This window comes from Toxotes jaculatrix, chromosome 20 (assembly GCF_017976425.1).
Source record: "Toxotes jaculatrix isolate fToxJac2 chromosome 20, fToxJac2.pri, whole genome shotgun sequence".
NCBI classification, from domain to species: domain Eukaryota; kingdom Metazoa; phylum Chordata; class Actinopteri; family Toxotidae; genus Toxotes; species Toxotes jaculatrix.
This window is the reverse complement of record NC_054413.1, coordinates 16,461,193-16,487,795: the sequence shown is the minus strand read 5'-3', so window position 1 is coordinate 16,487,795 and position 26,603 is coordinate 16,461,193. Positions and strand designations below refer to the sequence as shown.

The 26,603-nt window shown below is 40.9% G+C and overlaps 1 protein-coding gene across 1 annotated transcript; it reads left to right on the top strand.

Moving 5' to 3' along the window:
- The first annotated feature begins 757 nt into the window (after positions 1 to 757).
- On the top strand, positions 758 to 26,603 carry stk17a (serine/threonine kinase 17a). Its single transcript, XM_041065912.1, has 7 exons — positions 758 to 1,186; positions 11,330 to 11,542; positions 23,105 to 23,252; positions 23,473 to 23,599; positions 23,710 to 23,758; positions 24,615 to 24,794; positions 25,341 to 26,603. Exons 1-7 carry the CDS (start codon positions 1,005 to 1,007, stop codon positions 25,681 to 25,683), a joined length of 1,242 nt encoding a protein of 413 aa, XP_040921846.1. The 5' UTR covers positions 758 to 1,004; the 3' UTR covers positions 25,684 to 26,603.

Sequence of the window (26,603 nt, the reverse complement as noted above, 5' to 3'; positions counted from 1 at the left end):
TTCCTCTTGAAGTTTAGCATTACCTATATCAACCTGATCACTGAGTTAGATGTCCCCAGACATTTTCCTTGTCTTTAGTTCCACTTGCTCACCTGTTTCTCATTGGCAATCACCTGTGCTTCCCTGTCCACTCACAGATGTGTTCCTTATTTCCTCATTACCACCATCACTACCACCCTCTGTATTTTTACCTGCCACTGTCACAAACTCCTTGTCAGACTGTCCGTTTATGTTCGAGTGTTTTCTCCCTGTTTCTAGGGGATGATAGCTGGATGGACTAAAGTTCTAAATATATTTTCAATTTGTCCTTTTTTAAATATTCTTTTTTAATATCGCTCACAGACATGAAATAAAAGTGTTAATGGGAAAAATATCATGAAATAAAAACAGGCTTTTAAAATTTTGAAATCGAATTTCTGTAATAAAAACAGACTTTAAAAAAATCAATATAATGATAAAATAACATTTCAAAGTAATATTTTTATACCATTTCTAATGTCATTATTTTAACTATTTCATAATAACTTAATTATTTACTCTCCGAACATTTTGAGGCTCCTTTACTTTGTGTTTTGTCCATGTGAACGCAGAGTAAAACACGACCCTCCACTATTGCTCCCTCTAATAGGCCAGCCCGCCTGTCAATCAACACAAGCTTCCATGGTAACTGACAGCACAGCACGAGCTCGGTTTGTCAGTGAAGCGCACTGAGGACCGTTTACAAATGAGAGGAGAAGTGCTGGCTGAATAACTTCACTAAAATGAGCTGGAGAGTCGTGTTAATTGTTAATATATTAAACTATGCGGATGCTTTTAACTCTTAGGCTGCCGCACAGTTTTACTGTTCTGTCACACAGCAGTTTTTTTTTTTTGTTTTTGAAGAAGTTGTCTCTCATCGTTTAGTCGACTGCGTTGTTTAATATCAGCGTGCTAACGTTAGTTTTCCGTTAGTGTAAGTTTTCATCTGGACTTTAGCTAACCAACCGCTCCGACCGCGCGACGCCATGATCCCCGAATGTCCACGCGCCGGGGACTCGAGAAGCCGGACCCGCTTCGTGTACAGCCCTGCAGCCGAACCGAGCCAGAGCCGCGGCGTCAGCGGCTTGTTGACCGAAATCAAAACCACCATCAGCGACGAACCTTTCACCGACCACTACACCATCATCCCCGGCAAAGAGCTCGGGAGGTAAGACGAAGTGATGGGAGCGCTCGTTATTCGCAGAGGGGGGCGGTTAAGCGAGAACTTTGTCCTAAAGTCGATTAAAAATGACACTTGTGATTTTTTTTTTTTTTTTTTTTTAATTTAAGTTGTATGTCAGGATAACAGCCGGCACTGCCGGTTATATCCTACCATCCCTTTGCTATTTATGATAAATAAATTAGTTTTAAGCGTTTTTTAAGTATTTATATTTTGCGATTTTTTTTGCTATTGTCGTTAGCTTGGCCCCGCAGCTCAGTCTCTGAACAGGGCTGGCATTGAAGCAGTTAGGCTGTCTGCCAGGCTCCTGTATCCATGCCTGATTGGTTTGATTGGGTTGTAATAGTAGACAGAGATGTACAGTTAAAATCTATTTATTTATTTATTTAAAGGCATTTCGTTACTACAGTCCTGAAAAATCATATCTTCTATCTTAAACTGAACAGATTGTTAATAACCCTCGGTTTTAAAAAGTTACTCCTCTTGTCATTTTATTATTTTTAAAGTTGAAGAGTGATGAATTACTTTGACTTGCAATAATGATAAACTGATGCACAGAAATACATAAATATTGACATACATGGATTCAAAAGCAAATTTATCATTTGAATATAGTTGTGTCATTTAGTATAGTTTTTTTTCAAATAATATTCAGATGATTGTGGGATTGTCATTTAGTGATCTTGTTTTTTTTTTTTTCTTTTTTGGTCTGTTTGTTCTTGAAGAAAGTCAGAAGTGCACTGTTTGATGCCAGGGATCTGGCAGCTGTGTACCCTCTCAAACAGCTAATGTTTCACAGGATTTCTTAAAGGTTAATTATTAGAGGAAATGCCCTCTATCCTGTATGCTCAACTGATCTGGGATATAGCCCCTAACAAAGTCACAAGGCCAATCCCTTTTTGGTGAGAGTATGCTGTTACCATGACTAATCACCCGCAGAATGACTTGAGTCACATTGTCGGTGTGAATTGGTTCTCTGTCAGCTTTTTGACAAAGATAAACGGTATTGTGGTTGTGGTGTGTTGACCCAGGTTCAATATCAGAGATAAGAACTGAGTTTGGACTTGGCTGACTCAGAGCCATTAATCTGCTGTTTTACAGTTATGTTAGCAATGTATGTATGAATCTTAGAGGACCACAACAAAGGCTGTGTGTGTGTGCGCGCGCGCTTGGCTTTGCATCGCATGACATGACATTGTGACTGAGATTAGCTGTCAGAGAACAACATGAAAGGTTACATTAAGCTGCAGCACTACTCTGATCTGCTGCTTTGTAGTCAACAGATCAGCTGACACAAGTTCATGTGTTCAGGTTCATGTACACCAAGGTGGTACTGGGGGTCAAACATGTTGTGTTTATTGTACTCTGATGTAACTATGCTCATAACTGCTGAAAAGAGTAAGGAGCTCTCTCTCTGTTTCTCTCTATGTGTTTTTATGTATGATATAAATCAACTTTATTGCTGGCAATCAAGACTTTTTTTTCACAAATTTTCATTCAAGACTTTCATTCCATATAAAGTTATTCTTTCTGTTTTTTTTGTTTTTTTTTGTCATTTTATTTAGTGGTATGTGTGAATGCACACATTTTAAGATTACAGATTTTTCATGTGAGGGTCATTTCTTGTATTAGTGCTGTGATCAGTGTGTATTTTCTTTATGAGTTATGAATGAATTTGTTGAGATATTACAGTAATATTATATTTGACCTTTCTTGGTAATGTGCACAAATAATCACGACAGTCAGAATCTCTGGTATTTTTACTGTTAACAACCACATAGTTGGCCAGTTATTGTAATATTGACAAAAAGATGAAGCCTGACGTCGGATGCCTTTTCAGCACAAAATGTTTCATACAAAAGTTCTATCCCTCTTATTAACTTCAAATAAACTTTGCAATATATCTTTGCACAAAACAAGGACTAGATTTTGTCCCTAATTGCTTACATTAGGAAGTGATCTTTTAATAGCAGGAATGATAAAATCACAGATAAACGGTTTCATTTTTCATATAGGCCCCTGACTGTTGTTGGAAGACAGACCCTATCCTTTAAGGTCACAAGTTAGAAACGATGATGTGCCATGCTCAAACGTTTAACTGACTCTGAAACTCTTAGTCTCTTAGTTTTCCATCAGCTGACTGTTGTTTACATTTGACTAGATTGTTTATGTGGAAAGAGGTGCATTTCTGCAAGAAACACCCAATCATCAAGCTTAAAAATTCAGTAGCTGTAGCTGTAGCACAGATTCAACAGTGAAACTTTTATCACCAGTGTAATTTGCACCTCTGACTCGTTTCTTCTCTTCCACAGCCATCTAGCCATCTACCTAGCCATCTGCCCCACCAAACTAATGGTAAAAAAAAGACAAACTTCTCCGATTGGTGACCCTTATTTTCACATAATCACAGGGCTCTGTTGTCAACTCATCATTCTTCCAAATGAGTACTCATAGGTAGCTACTGACCTCTGCTGCTTCAGGGCTACAACTTCAACTTAAGGTTAGGGTCCAACAAAATAGATAAGAATCAAATCATATCGGCTCAGATGATTTTCTTTCTTTTTTTTCCCTCTGTGGTCAACACGTTGCCGAGGCTGTTTTCAGCAGGGACACCTGATCTCGTGGTTAATCAGCATAAAAACAGATGAAGGTGTTCCGGTTCTTTGACCATACAACTTGTGTTTATTCCCTGGCTGACTCTTTGCCAGTTCCCTGGTTGAGCCCTCTGAGCTCAGGGGTGGAATTCCATTCATGAGGCCTTTTCAGATTAAAGGCTTGGATGTAAACCGGTCGGCCCGTGCACTGCTCTTTGCTAGTTTGTTGTGACTGTAAGTTTTTACCTGGGGACTGTGAATGTGCTCAAACGTACAAGATGAGATTTAGTGCCACCAGGAACATAGACATTACTTTTTAATTTTCTGAATTCAGTATTTATATTGAGTCCGTTCAGCTTTATTTATTTATTTATTCAGGTGAAACTGAATCCGCTCTCTTTGTGTGGAAGGTTCTGTCACATTATTTCTCTCTGTGGTTTATCTCTGCTGGCGAAATTCACATGTAGAATGTTCACAGAACATTCTACCTGTCGCACAGCGTTCTAGCAGTGTGTGTTTTTATAAAGAGTGAAGTGTGATGTGCATGATGAGCAGTTTCCCGGACTGAGATGCAGATGGATGCTGCTCAGCTCACGCTTTCTCAGAAACAAAACCTTCAGGTTACAGGATGTGACACGTTTCAAGTTTCCACCCACAGCAACAGTTAAATCCAAGGAAAAAGAAGACAACATTACAGTGTCGGCTAAACTGGGAGATCTGTGAAACCTCTTCAAAGCACCATGCAAACATGCTGTGAAAAAGACTCACAAATAAGGGCATCTTTCTGAGGCTTCCCTTTAATAGGTTGTACATTCTGCCCTGAAATCTGAGAAGCAGTAAAACCCGTAGTGAATAATTCCTCAGCCCTGAGTTTGTGCACTGGCACCACACTTTTTTTTTGTTCATTTATGTCTCTTTACTTACCACCTCTCTTGTGTAAATGAGGTCTTGGATTTGGTCCAGATCTAGAAATCAGTAAGGTCCTGTGTCATGGATAGAATATACTGTAAACTTGCAGACATTTCCCTCCATCTTTCACTCGCTCACATTGATTTTCCTTTTTTTTTTCCTATCTTATCCTTATTTTAACAAAAATTCAAATTTGCAAAAACTCAACAAAATCCATTTCTGCTTAAACTGACTCTCCAATGTGTTTGCATAAAAAAATGTTTGGATTCAAGCATAGGGCTAGGTTTTATTTAGACAAGTCAAAAAGCTGAAAGAACTTTCACCAGTTACAGTGTGTACTGCTGAAATCTCTATTATTGAACAGAAACAATAAAGAAAGTGGATACTGTGAAAAGGATGATAAGAATTGGGTAGTGCATAAAAAGCAACTGGCTCACTATGCTTGAGGGGTTGAAGTTTGCTAAACATGGGGGAGTTTAAGGTAATACCCTCCAATACGTCTCTGCAGTGGGAGTCCCAGATGGCCTGCAGTCAAGCTCCTTTAGTGACTAGGACAATGGTGAAGCAGTCACTGAATTCCATATGGTTAAGACCCAAAGCTTTTTTCATAATGGGTCTTAGTGACAGAAATGGCCTCTCTCTTATTAGCCCATATGGTCCTGGGCAGAGCTCTTTAGTGACTTTGCATAGCTAACCTAGCTAGGCTATCACAATAGGAACCCCTTCTTAGTAACTGTCCCATTGTCACGTCTGTGGAAAAAAATTGATTTTCAGACTAATCACAGTTTATCTAATCTATCTATCATATTGGTTATACCGTCCTTACCTTCTAGGGATTGGGAACACTGTCTCTAGCTGATCATTTTCTTTTTCCAGAACTGCATCTCAGTTAAGGTCATCCTGCTTGTGTGTCTGCGGCTTGGAGATTACTGACATGTTTGATGACAGCAAATTGACAGGAGGATGCACATTATCAACTAGCCCTGGTGTGCACATGTGGAATCTGTTGATGCTAGTGGGAGTATTTGACCGCGAGCCAGCAAAAATCTTTATTTCATTAAATGCATCCAGGGCTGTCTGGCTGCCTGTCACAGAGCCCAGCTATGAGACTGCAAACAGCCTCCACAGTCCGCATGGCTAAGAGCAGGGATTCACTGACATGGTTTTTAGAAAGCTGATGAACTGAAATCCTTGAAAGCTAATATTTTGTTGTGGGCGTTAACACATTTCTGTTATCTGGAACACTTAAGCCCCATTCAGATGGGATTAACCTTACTGGGGAACTAGGGAATAAAGTTTTCCCTGTCATCAACAGCAACTTGCAACTGCAAACAGGATCAGCTAATAGCTAATTCACCACAGTTTGACAAAATGGAAACAAATACAAGCTTAAAAAAAACAGACTCAAAAGAGAATACCGGTACTTACCTGTAGCTGACATTATAAGAGCACCTTTGATGAGCTTTTTATGTCTTACTCTGCTGTTGGCTTTCATTTTTTCTGGTGTCATATTAGTGACTTACAGCAACATGAATTATCCTTAATTAACAGCTGTAATTTAACTTGTCACAGTACAGAGAGCATGACAAATTATGACTTTTTAGTCATAAAACAGTGTGAAAAATATCAGCTTGTAAGAAGTCATTACAGTTGAGAAAAGATCAAGGACATGAGTTAAACTCTCCAGTGTAAATATTTACATTTACAGCTAAGCTCTGTGTAAGACCTAGTTTGTGTGCTGAAAATTTTTAAATCAGTGGTGCATAAATCTGCTCTTAATAAACACTTGGTGCAGCTTTCCATTAGGTGTATTCAAACCTAATCAGTGTATTAATGCACACAGAACACTGTAAGGTTTTCTGCTGCAGCTTGGCTTTGGGCTGTAACCTCCCAAAGCCACCCACTGCATCCATTAGATGGTTTCTTTACATTAAATGTAACCATGCCATCACCTCTGGCTTGGTGGTTTTTGTGTATACACACACATTCTTGTCTTGCAGTGGTTGTAAGGACACTCACTAACATAATGCATTCCCTAGCCCTTTAGCGTTACCCTAACCTTAACCATCACAGCTGTATGCCTCACCTTAAACCTAACCTAAACATAATTCTAAATGTCAAACAGTGGTTTCAAACCAAAATTTGTCCACACAACCATAGAAAGACATGTAAGTACTGACACATGCACACACACAAAAGCCATCTCTTTCAGGGTGTAGTCTGTGAATGAGGCTGCTGGCTTTGGAAATGTGCTGACACTGCTTTAGAAAAGGCTGTGGTGGCCCAGTATGGTTTCTAAAGAGCAGGCCCAGACTCCCAAACTAAACACCATCTGCCTACTGATCCCAGGCCACACCCAGACTGAGGCACACTGCTTCCAGGGGTCTTTGAACCACAACAGCTCAGTCAGGAAGAATGGAAAAATCATAGCTTGATTCTGAAGTTAATAATTAACTGTTATGCCACAATATGTCCCCAAGAACAAAGCAGTTATGTATGCTGTATTGTGCCTATGCTACAATACATAGTACTTAAGTATATGAGTAACACAGCCCTCTGAATTCATGGATTAAATACAGGTCTGCAACAATGTCTCTCCTTACCTCTAACTCAACCCCTCCCTCCACTTTTCTCAGTGTAATGATCAGCCACTATTCTATCAAAATTCTCCACTTTCACATCATTTTTAAAATTTAAAGTGTTAAGGTGTTTGCATCCTTTTAGCACAAGCATTCTCCCTTGATGAGATATCACCAGAAACCTTCTTTTCACCTGATTGCACTGACATGCCAGTTGCTGGGCTGTCAGTGATCTTTACCACGCATAGATATTTGGATGGTATTTAGTTCCACGTGTTTGCACGTGGCTCCTCTCTCACATACTGTGAAAAATCACAATCTATAGTACAAGTGCAGCGGAGCGTTGTGCTCTGGGTAGTGGTCCAAAAATGCAATGTCCATTTGACCCATTGCATGCCCTGTTGCCCTTCTCCAGAACGGAGCTGTGATGAATGGACAGTCATGGACAATCATACCAAACCATCTGAGAGGTAATGTGAGGACGCATTTTTGGGATTCAACAGCATAGATGGTGAAATTGTGGATAAAAGCTGTTCGCTGACTTTGCGGCTGCCTTACAGCGAAGGTAGCTTGTCAATCAAATGAGACAGTAATTACAGTGACAGTTTGGGTTGGGCAACTTGAGCAAATGACTTATATTTAAAAAAAAAAAGTGATTCCCAAATTATTAACTGTAAAAAGACAGTGTCAAAGAGATTACGGCTGCAACTAAAAAAATTCCATCATTATTAGATTAGACACATTTCACAGCTACCTGAGGTCCACTCCAAAGCCCAAAGATGAACCTTTCCATTTGTAATGGGGTTTATCAGATTTACTTTACAGATGGAGAATCCAGTGGCACCAGCAGATAGATGTGTAAGAAGTCCCTGCTGCGATGTTCAATCTCATAATCAAAAACATGTCTAAATGCTGGAATCTGTATAGCTCCCAGCTGCTTCAGCCCCATGACTCTCACATGAGGCCAGCTGAGGATGAAGCAGCTCAGTTGTGGTGCTTCAGGCCCATAGCTACTCATCATGCACTGTGTCCTGACACAAGTCCTTTATGGCTGCCACACAGTCTTTGTTATTGTGTCTTAATCTCACAGCCTCTGTTCTTGCTCTTAGCTGTGGTTTCATAAAGAATGACTTGAATTACTCATCTTAGAGATCTCTTTTGCTCTTGTTGTGCTGGCCAGCTAGTTCTAACCATAATTAATATTTTTACTACGCCTGTAGCACAGCATGATTACAGTACTCCTCTTTGTGAAAGTCCAGATAATCCTCGATTTCTTGTTGGGATAAGTCCATCCACTGTGAAGTTTTAATGAGTGTTGCTGTATCTAAAGCACTGGTTTATCTTTAAAACAAAAAAAAAAAGATTTTATTTTAAAGCTGTACACTCCAAAAAAAACTGTAACAACTAGGAGGATTTTTTTTTCCAGAAGAAAATTTTATTTTGCTAACTTATGTTTAAAACTGCAGGCTCACAGTTTTACAAATACTTACTGTCTGCATGTGACATGTTGAAATGGAAGTGGCACCTAAAGTAGCACCGAAAGAGTTTGAAGTGTCTTTTGAAGTGTACGAGCTGAAATCAATGAATGTATTCACTGAAAGCATATCATATTTTAGTTTCAAGTTTAATCTGTGGAGTATTTATTAGTTTGTATATGGCACTCATCGAACGGAGATTGAAGAGTACGAACTAAAAGCAGGTGAACTCTCAGCAAAAAGAGCAAGATATGAAATCAACTGAACTGTCATTTAAAGACTGAAACCAGCTGTACTGTTGCGTAAAAGTGTAAGAGGTGAAAGCAACTAATGCTATGGTATCCAGTGTGTATGAAGAAGTGCAGAAGATCTTTAGGTTCCTCCTCATTATTCTAAGTATTAATTAAGCCTCAATAAAGTGTCACTTTGGCATTAAAATCAGCTGACAAGAAAAACCACACCACGACAACAGATCCACAAAAAGTATTTGCTGTGTCACAATTCCAGTCTTCGTCACCACCCTCTCAGCACTCTCTCTGGAGCATTGTCTCACTGTGCTGTATAAATTACCAAGGTCATATTAAAGTTGATATGTCGACCATATGAGGGATTGAATTTCTAAGTTACCTTTTTCTGCCTTGATAATATTTCTTCTTTGTCTTACCTTCGTCCTTATAGTTATTTTTGGTAAATTTTCATTGTCAACACTGCTGCTGAAATTTCACTCGTTAATATTCGCAACAGAACATATCCACCGCAACTTGTGCTTTCTGCACTTTGTGCAGCTGACTGTGGCCAGTGTGAAACAAAGGGACCCTACCACACACCCACAAACAAATGCATGCATGTAAGCACTGGGGATGTCACCTTTTAGCAGTTCAGTATTGGCTGTTTGCGAGTGCATGTGCAGCTGCTGGCCAGTTCACATTGTAGAAGCAGCATTTGCCAATTATACACCACGTACCTGCCTCTTCATATGGGAAGTCTTTAACTTATTTAACTTGGTTAGCACTTGCAGTTTTCTGAATCATGGCAAAGAGATTGTTACGATCCAAGCTAAATGGTTACTAGGTATATGTGTTAGGCTACACCGTTGCACAGCCTATTTTGTTCACTGCCACAATATCTGCACATTTTGCTTTAATTGGTTGGGCGTTGGGGCGGCATGGTGGTTCAGTGGTTAGCACTGTCACTTCACAGCAGACCAGGGTTCCAGGTTCGAACCCTGCTCTGGGCTTTTCTGTGTGGAGTTTGAATGTTCTCCCTGTGCCTGTGTGGGTTCTCTCCAGATACTCTGGCTTCCTCCCACAATCCCAAAAACATACTCTAAATTGCCCATAGGTGGGAGTGCGTGGTTGTCTGTCTTTGTGTGTCAGCCCTGCGATTGACTGGTGACCAGTCCAGGTACCCTGCCTCTCGCCCGTAGTCAGCTGGGTTAGGCTCCAGCTATCCGTGACCCTGGTATAGAAAATGGATGGATGGATGGTTGGGCGTTTAATTAATCTGTAGGACATACTACTGAATCCTTGTGCAAACATCACACAACATTGTTCATTTTTGTGCATTTGTGCAGACAAAATAAAAACCATTTTTGAGAATTTAAACCTTAAAATTTTAGGCCTATTGTGCCAGTCAGATTTCTTTATTCCCCACCAAACAAACTACTTTGAAAGATTTGATAAGGGTTTTGAATGGAAGTCAGTGGTGTAATTCTTCTGACAACTTATAAAACTGCATATATAGCTGCTTATAGAACTGCATATATAGCTGCTTATAAAACTGCAAAGAAAAAAACTCTGTTTTCTACAATCTCAGTACTCCATCCTCATTTATGTTATGCCACAGAATAATTCCTAGCTGCATTTGAAGAAGCAGAGAGAACAGTTTTGATATGTCAGTGTGCATGTGTCTTGACTGTGGATCGGTCAGGTTCAGTCGGGATGGTGCTGCTGCTGATTATTGGAGCATTGACTGACAACCGTAGCTAGAGGGAAGGCATGATGTGGGCTTGTCATCTCCATCACCAGCTGCCTTTCAGAGGATTTCCCTTGGGCACCATACACATGTGTGTGCACCACAGCACTATGTGATCTTTACGCGAGACCCCACCCCCATTCTGCAATACAACTGGGTCAGGGCAGGCTGTTGTGGTGGAAAAAGAAAAGGAAACATTGCCAAGAGCATCCACAGCCAGGTTCTCAGAATGTGTTTAACTTACGTTTTTAAAATACCAATCTGTGAAGCTGTGTTTCAAGCTATATTTGATTCAGCCTCTGCCTAGTTGGAAAACATATGATGCTTTTGATCTTTGAAAGAAATATCTAAAGTCTGTCTCTGTACTGCCAAACACTGGCATCGCATGTTAGTAAATTCCACTTCTGCTTTCTACTCTGTCAGATTTGAATTTAGCTGTTAGACATGTTTGTACATCATTTTCTGACTCAGAATTTTTCGTTTAGTTTAGTCTTGTGCACTGAAAGAAAATGGTCGGTCTTGTTTATCAAACATTAAAGAGAATAAAATCATGAACATAGCCAGTGTGTATACAGCGCTTATGGTCCTATTGTTTTCCAGGGGGAAGTTTGCTGTGGTCCGAAAGTGTGTGGAGAAATGCACAGGCCACGAGTATGCTGCAAAGTTCATGAGGAAGCGACGGAAAGGCCAGGACTGCCGAATGGACATCATTCATGAGATTGCGGTGCTGGAGTTGGCCACGGTCAGCCCCCGGGTGGTTAACCTCCACCAGGTGTATGAGATGGCTTCTGAGATGGTGCTGGTCCTGGAGTTGTGAGTATCCAACCCAATACAGTAGTAGGAAATGTGATTCTGCTAAACTATGAAATGTCTCTATTACTCTGCATTAACTGTCACTTTACTCTGAACTTTTGTCCACATCAGAATCCTGTAGGAATGAGTTTTTCTTGGTCGACACATTACTTGAAAGTCTTAATGCAAAAGCTTTAACTTAGATGTATAATCAAAAAAAAAGGATAATGAAAGGTAGATGTAAAGTGAAAAGTCTTGACTATTTTCCATGATGAAAATAAAACAGTTGATACAATGGTGCATCAAATACACAGGCTGCACAATGAGTGGGCTTTCAGGCGGTAAAGAGCAACAAGAGACCCCAACAATCCTCTGGATTGGTGAATATAAGGAGGAGTACAGCATGCCGGGTGACACGACAAGTTTTTCCGGTCCTTCAAGACTCACCAATATGTTCGCCTACCCAACCAACTGGAGACCAAACATACCAAGGAGCAATCACACAGAGATTCCAGCATACCCAGTATTATTAGCTGGATCAGTGGTACTCATGCACATCCAGGCACCATTTAAAAACCTTTTGTAAGCAGGAAAGGCTTTCACTCAGTTAATGTTCCGGGTTGTGTGCGATGCTGACATGAAATCAGTTGATGTGGTGGCACGATTGTATCGGTCTGCCCAAGACTCACGCAGGGGAAAGGGGAGGGGGACAGTTATGTGGCATAATGCTTGGCGACAGTGGCTATCCTTTAAAGCAGGAACCTGTCATAATACCATAGTACCATAGCTCAGAGCAGGGAAGGAAACAATCCCACCCCACTACACTTAAGTGTAGGCTAAAATACTAAGACTAAAATACTGGTACAGGTCATTAAATACAAATTAATGAATTATGAGACTATAATAAGGCTGTAATAAAAATCCTAGCTGTTAATGCAAGAGAAAAGTCCTCTGTAATACACAGATTGGAGATCTGGTTTTATTGCTACTTTCTGTTTTTCTGAGCTGTCCTTGGTCCTGAAGGTGGTCTGGGATTCTCTTCATTAAAATACAACTTGCTTCATGATTACCGTACATCCATTGGAAACAGATTTATTACTAGCCTTATTATTTTTTATTAGCCTGCTATTTTTAAGAGGCCGTGTTACCTTCATGATTGGTGGTGCATTGGCCACACTGGACGTAGCTGTGCCTACTCACGCCTAGACATAGTTTTACATAGTTTTGACGGATGCAATTTCCACATTGTGGGACTAATAAAGGTGTATCTTATCTTAGATGGTGCAATAGGTGTAAATATCACTTGCCAAGATGTAGCTAAGCCCTGCGTAGAGCTTACACCCAAGTTTTTGGGTTTTTTTTACGTCCAGCTGGTGCAACCAGCCCCTGGATTTTAAATTTCACTTTTCGTTTTCCAATTGTGTTTGACAAAATCCCATTGTCATTTCAGTATCCAGTTTCCTACATGTTTTTTTTTTTTCCTTTTTAACATTTAATATCATACTGAAATAATAATAATAATGTATTTTCCATTCTTTATTACCTTTCAGTTTTAATTCTTTTATAAAAAAAAAAACCAACAATGTAGATTCCATTCCATTGTTCTCTCACACCAACCCATGCCAGTCAACTGAATGTGATGCCGTTATTGGTAATATTATTAGTGACACCTGGGCTTTTCCAGCTATATTCTTCAAAATGCTGCTGTGTAAAAGGCTCTGTTGTCTCATGGCTGTTTTCATTTTTTTTTTTTTTTTTAATTCCTTTCTGTGATTACAGGTTGTGACGGGTTGTAATTATTGGTTTTTAGTTTTCCTTTTTATTCCTGAGGCAATGTACGTAGTTCAGTATTATATTTTACATTGTGTACAGGGCTGGTTTTTTTTTTTTTAGAGTGAGGGCCATAAATGTTTGTGTCTGACTGTGACCGGTGAGTACACTGAGATTTGGTTTGCCTGTGACTAAACATAGAAAACCCACAGGAAGTGAACAGTGTGATATTCTCAAAGGAAAAGTGTGAGAGGGAACGGGCCGATATAGCTGCAGCCTTTTGGTCCTGCAGAGCTTCAGGCCAAGCTTTAATGCTCCAGCAAACACTAGCTATTCCAACAATGTGCCTCGCCTGTGTCCTTTGCACACACCCACAGATTGTGTTGTAGGATATGGGTGGATTGGGTTTCCTGTGTCCCACGCCTGTGCCTGCGAGGTGAAGGAGAGAGACAGACCGACAGCAGTTTGATGTGTTAAATCCATCGGTGACAGTGACGACCAACTGGAGCACAGCTCAGTTTGACCCAGTATGTGGGATTCACACACACACACACATGCACGTGATACTGTATGGTGTTGACTACACTAGCCACACCAGTTGTCGATGATCTCATCTCACTGGTCATGCCTGGGCAGTGTTTGACCTGGTTCCCATAGAGAGAGAAAGTGTGTGTCCGTGCGTGTGTGTGTGTGTGTGTGTGCGTGGTGTGTTCATGGCACGCCCGACTGATCAAGAAGGTCTCTCTCACTTCCTCTCTCTATTTCTGTCCTTGTCTCCCTCTCCCTACATGCCAAATTGGATTTTGCCTGCATCCCTCACCATAGTTACATACACACATAAACACACACACACACAGATGAGAGTCTGTGTTCAAACAGTTGAAGGCTAACTGCTGGATTAGATGGTATCGACACATTCTGGACAGCTGTCATCGTTCATGACCTCTGCACATGCACCATATAAAGTGTAGCTCTGATTTCACTGCACACATATACTTTAGTATGCCAGAAAGATGCATCAAGCAATAAAACAATACAAATGTGCAGCAAAGCTCATGTAACATGCCAAATACCTCTTCAGTTGTGTTTTTTTTTTTTTTTTCATAGCATCAGATTATATCAGGCGGTGAGACTGAAACTACTTTGTTGAAACTGGAGGCCAGCTGGCCTATGTGTTGAATGGGATAAAGGACAACTTAATCCCTTACACCTTGCCTGTAATGTGCCTCTTAATGTTCTGAAGTGACCTGAATGAAACGGTTCTCCGCTTTAGCATCGCCCTTCCACAAAGTCAGGCAACTCTGTCCTGAGGTTTAGTTCCTAGTATCTGTCTGACATATGAAAAAAAAAAAAGATCCTCCCTCTTCCTAATGCTTTTGACTTTGACAAGCCTGTTTAATGTTAGTCATGGTTTAAAGTTTAAATGAATGACTGTAGTCTTGCATTGCTATCAGCAGCACATGCCATACAATGCAATCCGTCCTGTTAAGGAGATCCCATAAATGCCCCTTTAAATGCTCCAGTTGGCCCCGTCCTCCCCCACCTCAGTCCATAATCCTAATCCTAGCCATTGTTCATTAAAAGGATAATCTCAGAATTAACTGCTGCCCTGAGTGAGGATAGTGCTCCTCGTCAGGCACACACCATCAACTGGCACATACTCACACACACAGATCAAGCCACACTAACGCAGAGAGACACCACAGTGTAGCTGGTGTAATTTGATTATTATTTCCTCTTAAAATTACACAAAAGTTAATTAAAGAATAATTCTCACTTTGATGACTCTAGTATGGCACCTCTAGCAGACAACATAATGTTTATTTGTGTCATAATTCATGTTGTCACTGTTTACATGTTTGTAACATATGGTAAATGCGGCACATCCTTTTTGATATGAGGTCTTTGCTGTTTCTAGATCCCTAAATGTCCCTGATCCCTGATGTGGGCTACATGTCTCAGAAAGGCTGTCTGTCATCTCCTGACTCTTGCATCAGATGTGAGGACACTGAAAATAGAATATATTCAAGGACATTCAAACGGGCTGTCCCAGCAATTTATGACATTGCAGGAAATATGATCAAATGGTCACAAAAATGAATCCTATTTGCTGTTTGGGCTGGAGATGATTGCATGAGTCATTTATGATTTAAATATTGAAAACATAGAGAGAATAGCACTGATATTATTTATATTAGACCCTAATAAATGCTTATAAACAGCCAAATGAAAGAAGACCAGTTCACGTCTATGATATGATCATATAAATCGTACGAATGAAGGGATGCGTGTTCAGTGGAAGCAATCCCTGTGTCACTGCTAGAGCTCATGTCAACACCATTTAATCCATGTAAACCCCCCTCCCCACCTTTTTTTTTTTTTTTTTTTTTAAATGTCTCCTCTGTGCTTATTTATATCGGAAGGAAATAGAGCAGAATGCTTTCATTCTTTCTGGGGAGGGTTGTTGACAACACACTCGTCTTTCTTTTTTTTTTCTTTTTTTTTTTTTTTTTCTTTTTTTCCCTCTCCCCATCTTTTATTTGGATGACAGCTGACAGATATTTCGGGTACTGGGGTAAATGGTGATGAAGGAGGATTGAAGGAAAGATGGAGGGAGGAGGGGGCAGATATTCTACGAATGAGGGTCAACTTGACATAGAAAACTATTCATGCCATGATGGGAGGGAGGGAGGGAGGGATCGGTGAGGAAAACAGGCAAAGAGGCCTAAAGCTTTTTTTCAGGCTGGCAGGGAGAGAAAGAAAGAAAGCGACGAAGAGTGAGAAAAATGAGACAGAGGCAAGAATAGTGTAAGTGTGATGGAGAGAGCGGTTAAACAGAAAGAGGAAGGCGTACAGAGAGAATGAATGAAAGCGATAGAGAGCTCCATGGCCTCATTGCTGGCTGAGCTCCAGCTGGGAGTTCATTATGTCAGTTGAGCCGCACAAGCGCACGTGATCAGCCGAAGCATGGCCACTCGCCCAGAGAGAGAGAGAGAGAGTCATAGAGGGGAAACAAAACACAGGAATGACTTGACGGTTCAGATCGACTCGTTAATATTTACACTGTTTGTAACTGTATAGATTCTATTATTGAAGCTCTCTGTTGATTCCTGGTCTGGTTTGTCATACATTAGGGATAAAGCTGGATTTTCTATATTCTTACTGTCAACAGATTCTGTGAAGATACCAAAAGGAACAGTGTGTTAGTTCATTTAATCATACTTTCTGACTTCCCTACTTTGTCTGTGGCTTTTAGGACAAACAAAGAAATCCTTAAGAATGGCTCACGAATACATGGTTTCAGTAAAAAAAAAAAAAAAAGGCTCAGTAATTTCATAAAGCTGGCAACTGTAGTTTTTGCGAGGTGTCACTCAAAATAGAGGAAGTAGTGCATTTGTAAATGTGGAGGATTAATCCACATTTGGGGCTCCGATGAGTATTTGGGCCAGCAGCCCAATGTATGTGGGAATGGATCAAAATAAACTGTGTAGTAAGTAAGTTTAAGGCATTTTAGATGTTTAGATTCTTATCCATCACGCAGTACCATCAGGGAGGCCTCTGATCCGTCCCAAATTCATTTTGCAAAGTAGCAATGAAGCCAAACATACAGCCAGAGTTATAAAGAACTATCATCAGTGACAGGAAGAAGAAGGAGTCCTGCAGCAGATGGTATGGTCCCCACAGAGCCTTGATGTCAACGTTATGGAGACAGTCTAGGATAACATGAAGAGACAGAAGCAACCGAGGCAGCCTAAATCCACAGAACAACTGCAGCAATTTACCCAAGATAATTGGAGCAACCTGACTGCCAAGTGCTTTGAAAAGCTGTGTGGAAGTTTACGTAGGAGAGTCCATGCGGTTTGAAAGGCAGAGGGTGGTCTCACCATATATTTGATTTCGTTTTTTTTCTGATTACAGCACTTTGTTTGAAGTTAACTATTCATGACATTAGTTATTTGAAAGCATCCTCACTTTTAGTCCATAAAACATTTGCACAGTACTTTCAAACTTTGGAGACACACACACACAATACTCGTTTGTAGCAAAGCAAATTCCAGCAGTCAAAAAAGTTGAAGTCAATTTAATGTTCTAAACATTCTTCAGTACTTTTAGTGTTCAGATGTAAAGTAAAAATGGTTTCTGTTACATTTGTGTTACTGTCAACTGGCTGATTAGGTGACTAACCTAACCTAGTATCTAGCATACCCAAAGCTGCACTTCATGCACTGTGTGACAGGTACTTTAAGTAAAGGTTTTAAAAACCTTTTTCTATCCTTTTCTATCTTTAGCTAACTTTATTCATATAATATAGCTTGGGACTAGTTGTTCCAAGTTAGAAATCCTTGTTAAGGTCCTGGGGCTCTGGGCTAACATGGACATCAGGGATCACGTTGTTGGTTCAGAAGGAGCCCACAGCTCGTTTTTTGCCATGGGGCCCCATATTAGGTTAATTCGGCCCTACATGTAATTAGTGGTGATGTCAGTTTTCAGGCATTTGGACCAATGCGGCTCCATAACCAAACGAGTAAGTTGCTATTTTTTCTGCTGTAAATGGAGCCATTACCATGTGGGAAACTCCAGTTTGCTGGACATGAATACATTATGAGTACGGTATGGAGGGTCGCTCCGAGGCATTCACTTGACCTCGCTCTGACTTTATCGCCCCCCCTCTCTCTGTCACGCACATTTATCTCTTTGTCCCTTCTGTCCTTTGTGGAGATGGTTTCCTCCTCTCCGCTGATCTGTTCCTGTTGCTGCCTGTCTCTTTCTGCCTTAATTGTGACGGCACAATTAGAGTTTGACTGAGACCCATTTCTCCACTCGTTCTCCACGAGTCCCTGTGAGATGTACTTGTATAGGAATGTCCGATACTTTTAGATTTGCCCTGTTTATATTTATGTTATGACTGAAGCCAGAATATTTAGGCCAGCTGACATTGGTGTTATTATTATTATTATTTTTTTTTTACTAAACCATCTGAGGTTGAGCTTAACGGGTGGCTGATCAAAGCTGAATTGATCCATTCCCACAGCACTGTGCTGACACTGATTTCATTAATTACATTAGCAACTCACCAATCAAACTCTGACTGACTGCCCTCTGGCCTGCATGAACCTGACCTCTCACTAGGCTTCAAAGCCACTGTCAGGCTTCAGGGGTAATTCACAGGCAGAGGGCCAGTATGCTTTTGTCTGGGATCATATCAATGGAGGTGTTTTCTTTTTGAGTGTGTGTCTGTTTCTGCTGGTGTGGGTGACCCATTTCGCGAGGCCCCTTGGTCAATGAGGTCTTCATTCAATATAAATATTTACAAGTGTGTTAACTTCAATTGATTTATTTAGAAGATTGATTTGTTGCTTCCTGGCAGGCTGTTGTTACAGAACAAGCTCCTTCTCCCCATCTTTTCTTCCTCTGTATTTAACTGTCTTCTCACAGTCATGTGAAGACAGTCGAATACCCACGACCAGTGCATAAAATCTCACAGTTCAACTCTGTCTCTTTGAAATTATGTTCATAAATTATTTCTGCTGAAACTCCTTGCCTGACGATCTGAGACTTGTAGAATTCAAAACCTCTTTTAATTCACTTCTCAAAATCTATTTAAAAAAACAAACATCTTTACAAAGGCTATTAATGATGTTTTATTTTCTTACATGCATACATACATCGTCTGTTTTATTATTGTTTTTAACTTAGTGTATTTTATTTTTGTATTATTTTTAATTTTCTGATTTTATTTGCCAGAACAAGGACAAGATGGTAGTAATCCTGTATATCTTTTGAGGCCCCTCCACACAAGACTGATGTTATGCCAGGCCTCCAGCAGATGCTAGGGACACATCGTCAGTTGTGTACCTCTGTGTCATCAGGTGTTTCTGCCTTTTACTCCCAATACACCTTCTGCTGAAGCAGGCCCACCACAGGTGATCCAACCTGGGTACGCATCCCTAAATCCTCTTCATCCAAAGAGGGGGGGGGAGCGGTGTTGGTGGCTGCTCTTTTCGTCTCAATAGCTGCAGCCAGGGATTTCAGCACTTGGTTGTGCCTACACGTGTACCTGCCTTGAGAGAGGCTCACCCTGCAACTAGTGAGGATGTGCCTGAGGGTGGCTGTGGTTGAGCACAAGGGGCATGCAGGATCTTCCACACTAAGCAGTATACACCCAGACAGTAGTCTAATCTGGACACCCTCACACCCATGTGTGTGAAACCAGGTGAGATCTGTTATATTTGTCCAAAATCTAAAAACAGATCAAGTTCAATACTTTGTAATTATCAGCCTGTATCACTGTATCTGGCCGTGATTAGACAAGAAATACATTAAGCTTCAACACTTTTAGTTTTAGTCAGTCAGTAGAAAATTAACCACTAATGATTAAAAGTCTTAATCAGTGGATGTAAAAGTTTCCGTTCAGGCTGAGTGATGTTTGAAATTTACATGCAGTGGAAATCAATAACCATAACCTGTGACGGGCTGCAGTTTACAGGACTGGTGTGGCTCAGGATGGTTGTGGCCAATCTAGAGACCGCAACTAAGACTGATAGACTGAAAAAAGGATTCTGCACACTGATCTGAGATCAGTTTGTGTTTGATGAGGATATATTATCTCTGGCCACAAAAAAATGAAGCCGTGGAAGTCGACTAGACAGTGTGTGGATTCTGCTTTATTCAGTCTGTCCCTAACACTGGCAAACAGCTGTCTGCAGATATCAGATTGTTTCGGGTTTCAGTTTCTGTCCTGTCGGAGCTCGAAGTGATTATTAAAGTGGATGCCTGTACTTAATCGAAGCATCTGAATTTAGGATTTAGCTTGGTAATGTGAACTTTTACACAATTTTAGCTCAACGAAACAACATTGTCGCTCACTTGTTGAATGCAGAAGAAATTCTGATAAGTATATTCCACGGAAATGGTATTTATCTGAGGTAACACTCAGACAAAGCACTGTGTTTCGAAGCTGTTGCTGATGCTTTCATTAGTTTCAGAAGATGAGGTGGGTTTCATTTCAAGTTTTACACACTGCTAATCCTGTGTAAAAACCAGTCAGAGATAAATGGACGATAAATGGATGTTTTTAATAAGAGGCCAAATTACCCAGATACGAGTCTAATCTAATCAGTCATTAAAGAAAGCTCCTGTGTACGGGACCATCCAAAGCAGAGCGGATACATCGGGAAGTCTGTAGTTGTTGTTTTCTGTTTGCCAGACTGGATTAGTCTCTGTCTGATCCTCTGAGGAATGAACTTTGATTCCAGCGGTTTAATGCACGTGCCGAAAGCAGCCATGTGTGCAGGTGTGTGTGTGTGCAATGGTGACACAGATTAGAAACCAGTCATTTCACACACACACATTCCTTCAGCTGACCTAATCATTATTCTCGTCTTCTGGTTCTCTCTGGTTTCTGGTACTTCTTCCATATACACACTGTTTTCTCTTTAAAGCTGCAGACCATGGTTTCTGGATGTGCACACACTCAAGTCCATATAGTAAGGGTGTGTATTTGTGTGCAGAGACTGGTTAAACCATTACAGCTGAGTTTGTGACTGTGTATTCTTGCATTAAGCCTCTTGCAAACACACATGGTTGTTGTTCTCAACCACAACTAAGATGGACAAGAATAGAAAAAAAGTAATAAAGTGAAAGTTCCCACAAACCATTTGTGCCGTCGGTTATTTAATAGAGATTATTGTGGTGAGGTTTCATAGCTGCAGGGAGGCAAAGTTTTTTTATTTGGGACATTCAAAGTTAATAAGCTTTTAGAAAATATGAAAATGTGGTATTAAACCTGACGTATTGCTGTTGAGTTTATCAAATGTAATTTCACTATGCTTATAGAAAATTCTCTCCTGAATTCCTGAAATGTCTTTCTTTCTTTCTTTCTTTCTTTCTTTGGTTAGTTAGTTAGTTAGTTGGTTGGTTGGTTAACCTAGGTTAAATGGCATCTTTAAGTGCTCAGTGTCATGGAGGCTGTTGAGGGAAATTCTTAAAAATTTCTTGCTGCCCAGAGCAACAGCTTCAAGCTTCCCTCAGAGGCCCACTGTTGCAATATTACATTTAATCTGATTGTCTGCTCTTTGTATCATCATGGCCTGTCTCTGTACTTCCTCATCGTTTTCTTTTCCTCTCCCTTGTCCATGCTGACTCCCTGACACTAAAGGATAAGTCCCATTCGTGACAACTTGGGTCTTATTTATATAGTTTTGGATGTTGGATTATGTTTTAAGTTTCATAAACAACAGCAACTGCCTTGAAATAAAAACTTCTTTTCCTCTGTTTTCTTTATGTAACACGGGCAAAGAAAAACGAGCGTGTTTACCAGCACAAGATGTTTCTTTCAAGAAGTGAACACAAGATCACGCACACAAAGTTGTTTGAACCAAGTTCAGTCAAAGTCAAATAACACAAGCAGTTCGATGATAAGGCTTCAGACAATGTACCCAGATTATTTAAACCAGTTTTTCTTTCAAGGCCAGGCTAGAAAAGAGCACATATAAAATGTCAGAAAAACTTGAGTTACAGTAGAGTGTGGTAGGTGAGTTGGACAGGACGTCTGTGAAGTGTGAGGGATGTCTACAGTGGACGGTTCTGGTGAAAAATCGTTTCGCCTTCATTGTCTTGTCCAGATAAGATTTGACTAACCTGGAGGTTTGTTTATCGCCTTGTCTTACTTTAAGTGACATTACTTTGTTCCCAGATCCCAACAGTTAACTTGATAAGTACGGTGTTGTTATCACTGATGGGACCGATGGTTGAAATTACACAAATCGTTGAGCAGTATTACACTTGAAATAAGGTTTACATTTACCTCTGTGTGCAGCACAGGTTGGCGCCAGCCTGCACTGTTTCCTCACACCTGCTTTGATAAGTGCGTAGAATGGAGGTCCTGTGAGGAACTGTTTGACTTTCATTAGGTCTAGCCACCAGACACTCTTACTCGTGTTTTCATTCTCTCTACTCAGGTTAAAGGCCCTTTCTTCTCACCTTGAAAACCCCAAACATTCTCGCTCACCCCTCCTCTTCCTCCCCCCCTCCTCTCCGCGCTTCCTCTGAGATAAAGCCTAATTCATCAGCACCCTGAGGGAACACCTTGTCTATTCCTGACCGCCCTCCCCACTTTTTCTTTTTGGGTTTTCTAATTGAGTTTGTCCATCAGAGTTTATCTCAGGTCAGAGGAAATTAAGGGTGCTTTAAGGAGGGCAGTAGATTTAAATGTTAACAATACATTGAGACATTTTTTATTTTGCTGTTTATTTTCGTAGTCCCAGCCCTGTTTTCTCATGTCAGAGGTGGAGAGAAAGTGATCAGTCAACAGAGCGTATGGCCTTATTCAAGTTAAGCTCATAATTAGTTTTCTATACTTGGAGGTGCTGTGCTATTTCTGCTACCACCTCCAGCAAGTCAAAACACATGCTCGTTCACACACTGGGCCTACATAGTGATTTATTTCCACGGAGTCTTGTGGGATTCACTATAAAAAGCCTGACGCAGGACAAGTTTCATAATCATTTTGGTGAGGCTGTGGATGAAATAGGCAACCCAGACTGTAGTTTTGGTTTCCGGACGGTGATCTGGTTTCCTCCCGCAGTTCAAACGCATGCAGCTTAAGTCAACTGGAAACTCTAAATTACAGGGAAAATGTGTTTGTCTGTCCGTGTATGAGATTGGGGACCCGTCCAGACTCCCTGAGCCTCCCTGACATTTTTGCAAAGATTGATCCTTAGATCGGTGCTTAAGGCAAACGTGGCTGATGTCTGATGCTTTTACACCAAAAGGGGGCAGGTTAATATGGTTTCTCATCTGTGTCTTGTGCAGTGCCGCTGGAGGTGAGATCTTCAACCAGTGTGTGTCAGATCGGGAGGATGAGGCCTTCAGCGAGGAGGACGTGAAGAGGCTCATGAGGCAAATCCTGGAGGGAGTCGCTTTCCTCCACCAGAACAACATAGTCCACCTCGACCTGAAGGTTAGTGGAGATAAACGCACACAATTCTCCACTACGACCTTTATTTTGTTTTCCTTTTAAAATCCATTCAGTCTCACTCTTACTCCTTAATGATCTCACCAAAGTGAAACCAATCAGTTAAGATAAAACCTGATGTGCTGTCCATGAAGGAGAGGAGGTAAGATGGTACAGATTAGACAGATACTGTCGGACCTTAACGTGTTCTGCGATGTCCTGCCAGCCTCAGAACATCCTGCTGACCAGCAGCTCTCCTCTGGGCGACATTAAGATCGTGGACTTTGGTCTGTCCAGGATGGTCTGCAGCCACCAGGAGCTCCGAGAGATTATGGGAACCCCAGAGTATGTTGGTAAGTTGCTGCTCAGCCTCACTTCTACCACCTACCACACTGCTTTGTGAAGTAATTTAATTCTGATTAAATTAAATGTCATTTTTGTGTTTGTGTGTTTTTTTTTTCAGCTCCTGAGATTTTAAACTATGAGCCCATAAGCACAGCAACAGATATGTGGTGAGGAAACTCTCCTGTTTGAAAGTTTATTTTTGTCGTGATGAGTTAAACATCATGAGGAAGGTCATAGACTTAAGATGGACACTGGACCTTTCTGTTTGTAGGAGTATACGGGGTTTTTTTTTTCTTTTTTCATTTTGAGGGTCAGCAGTATCCCCGTTTAATATTATCTCCTTGTAAAACTGCCACAGTTTCCTTTGTAAACGTTAAACTTTATTTATAGTAGTTGCATTCACAGTTATAACCACACGTCTCACTGAAGTGGCTGCTCAGCTTTCTTTCCACCCTGAAACCTATTGTGTGTACAATTTGTTGCTTCCAACTTTGGCTCCCCTAGTGGTCGAATCAGTAAAGACACTGACCTCAATTTTACCTGCCACCTTCTCATTTTTATACAGATAGTTTTAATTTATTTTACTTGATTAGAATTACACTGTAATTGTCTGTGAACTTTAATCACTGTAGTTGGTGACATAGTTTTGTTTTCTTGATAGCTGAACTTTAGTAGCTCAAAATACAGACAGGAGACACAGAGAAATAGGGACAACAACAAACCTTTGTGTAGCTTTACAATAAAAAGCTTGTTAAGACCATGAATGACAACACAGATTAAGGCAGAGAAGAGAAAGACGTTGGGTAGAGGAGGAGGAAGAGGTTGCGAACCACTCACCTTACCCTTTATTTAAAGAAATATATTATTCATTTTGTCAGTTTTATTGGTGTATGCATCATTTCTAAATCTTAGTAATAAAAAAAAAAGAAGCCTTTACATCTCACAGATTCCTTTAACAGTTTCAAGTAATTCATCTTCTTTTCAGCAATGTCTCCTACACTGTGCTCCATGTTGTGTGTTCAGGAGTATGGGTGTTTTGGCGTACGTGATGCTGACAGGGATCTCTCCGTTCCTGGGCGAGGACAAGCAGGAGACATTTCTCAACATTTCCCAGCTCAATGTGAGCTACACAGAGGAGGAGCTGCAGCAGCTGGACCAGGCCGCCCTGTCCTTCATCCAGATGCTGCTCCTCAAACAGCCACAGTCAGTCCAAACTTCACTTGTCCACAAGACACATAAAGTTATGTGCAACTGTCTTTAAAAAATTAAAAAAAAATACATGCATTTTTATGCTTTGCTAACCAGGAAATAAACAGTAAACTATTTTACCACCTGCTGGTAGAAAAGCATATACAGTTCAGGTGCCAGTGATGGTGCAATCAAATATTTAGGTTTTCTCAGAGACGGTGTGTCCTCTCCTCTACCTGACTACCCCTCACACACTGGTAGATTACTGAGATTCTTTTAACAGTGTTTATACATATTTTCTATCATCTTCAGTATAATATTTTTATATATATTCCCTGTTATCTTCAACAATCTTTGTTATTTACTGTGCACGCTCACTGAGCATGAATAGACAGTTAGCTGAACACTCAGTAGAGGAGTAGAATGAAGACCCAGGTAAAGAAGTAAGGTTTGTTTTCTTTACTTGTATGTCTACCCATTAGAAACCATGAACGCAACACAGAACAGAAGCACAATGTGAGATGTCCAGCTGTATTGGTGTGTGTGTTTGTGTGTTTTCAGGGATCGGGCCACAGCAGAGCAGTGTCTCAAACACCCCTGGCTTCAGTCCTCAGAGTCTCAGGAAACCCAGACGGCGGAGGAGATCCTCCCAGTGGAGGACGTGGAGGCGTCCAGCACCGCCAGTAGCCCCGAGCCTCCCAGCAGCTTGGCCACATCCGAGGAGGAACGCCCGGTGACGGAGGAGCTGATAGTCATGGCCGCCTACACTCTGGGTCAGTGCCGCCAGTCCTCCACCACGGAGAAGGACGCTCTGGCTGCCGAGCAGAAGGCCATCTCTAAGCGCTTCAAGTTCGAGGAGCCCTTCAGTGCCCTGCAGGAGGTCCCCGGGGAGTTCATCTACTGACCCCACCCGCCACATTTGCACCACCAACCTCTGACAATCCTGTTTGAGGAGGAAAAGTTAGTGTTGTCACGGTAACGGTAATAAAAACCTGCTTATTCAAACTCCCCTCAGTATATACCGTACGTGTATAATCAGATGCTGTTGCACAGTCAAACTGATTTTATTTAAGAAGTTGGATTTTAAGTGCTTTTTTTTTTTTTTTTTTTTTAAGTACCTGCTCGCTTATTTCTCCCATAATGCATCACCTTGCTCGACGCCCACCCACCCCCCCCCCACGTCCTAACACGGCAACAGTAGGTTCATGTCACTTGTGTTTCATTTGGTTTGCTGTTGTAATTTTGACTTTTCTGCCGAATAACTGGCCAAATGTAGACAGGTGTGACACGCTGAGATGTTTCCACGAGCTACTGTAAATCTGGAAATTAAACTCTGAAGAGTGAGGTCGTCTTTCTAAACCCACTCTCAACAGTCAAGCAGGGAGAAGTCCAGCACCGAAAGAGGCAGAGACAGAGACAGACAGACGCTGAATCCAAATAATCCACCTTCCCGGACTAGACCTTTAAATATGCAAGGGTGCACGCTAAGTGCTCCATGACTGGATTTTAGATGTCAGTAGATGCCATGGATGTTACCACACTCCCAAAATCTTAACAGGTAATCCTAATTTTTCTGAATGCAATTCACATTGTCTCAATACAGTTCATGTTTTACACAGGAAACAGTGCTGACCAAACAATCTCACCACAAGGTCCATTTAATATTTCCTCTGGAGCATGAACATTGTGGTGAGATTGTTTCGAATAAACAATAAATAAATATTTATTCCATAGATCTAAATTGTGTCTGTTTTTCGACACTCATTATTTTTGTCCTTATTATTTTTAACGTCACATCCATAAGGATGAAAATTTGTATGTGTG

Coding starts and splice junctions, on each gene's coding strand:
- stk17a (XM_041065912.1), top strand. CDS start 1,005: ATGATCCCCGAATGTCCACGCGCCGGGGACTCGAGAAGCCGGACCCGC. Junction 1,187..11,329: donor CCCGGCAAAGAGCTCGGGAG/GTAAGACGAAGT, acceptor ATTGTTTTCCAG/GGGGAAGTTTGCTGTGGTCC. Junction 23,759..24,614: donor AGCACAGCAACAGATATGTG/GTGAGGAAACTC, acceptor TTGTGTGTTCAG/GAGTATGGGTGTTTTGGCGT.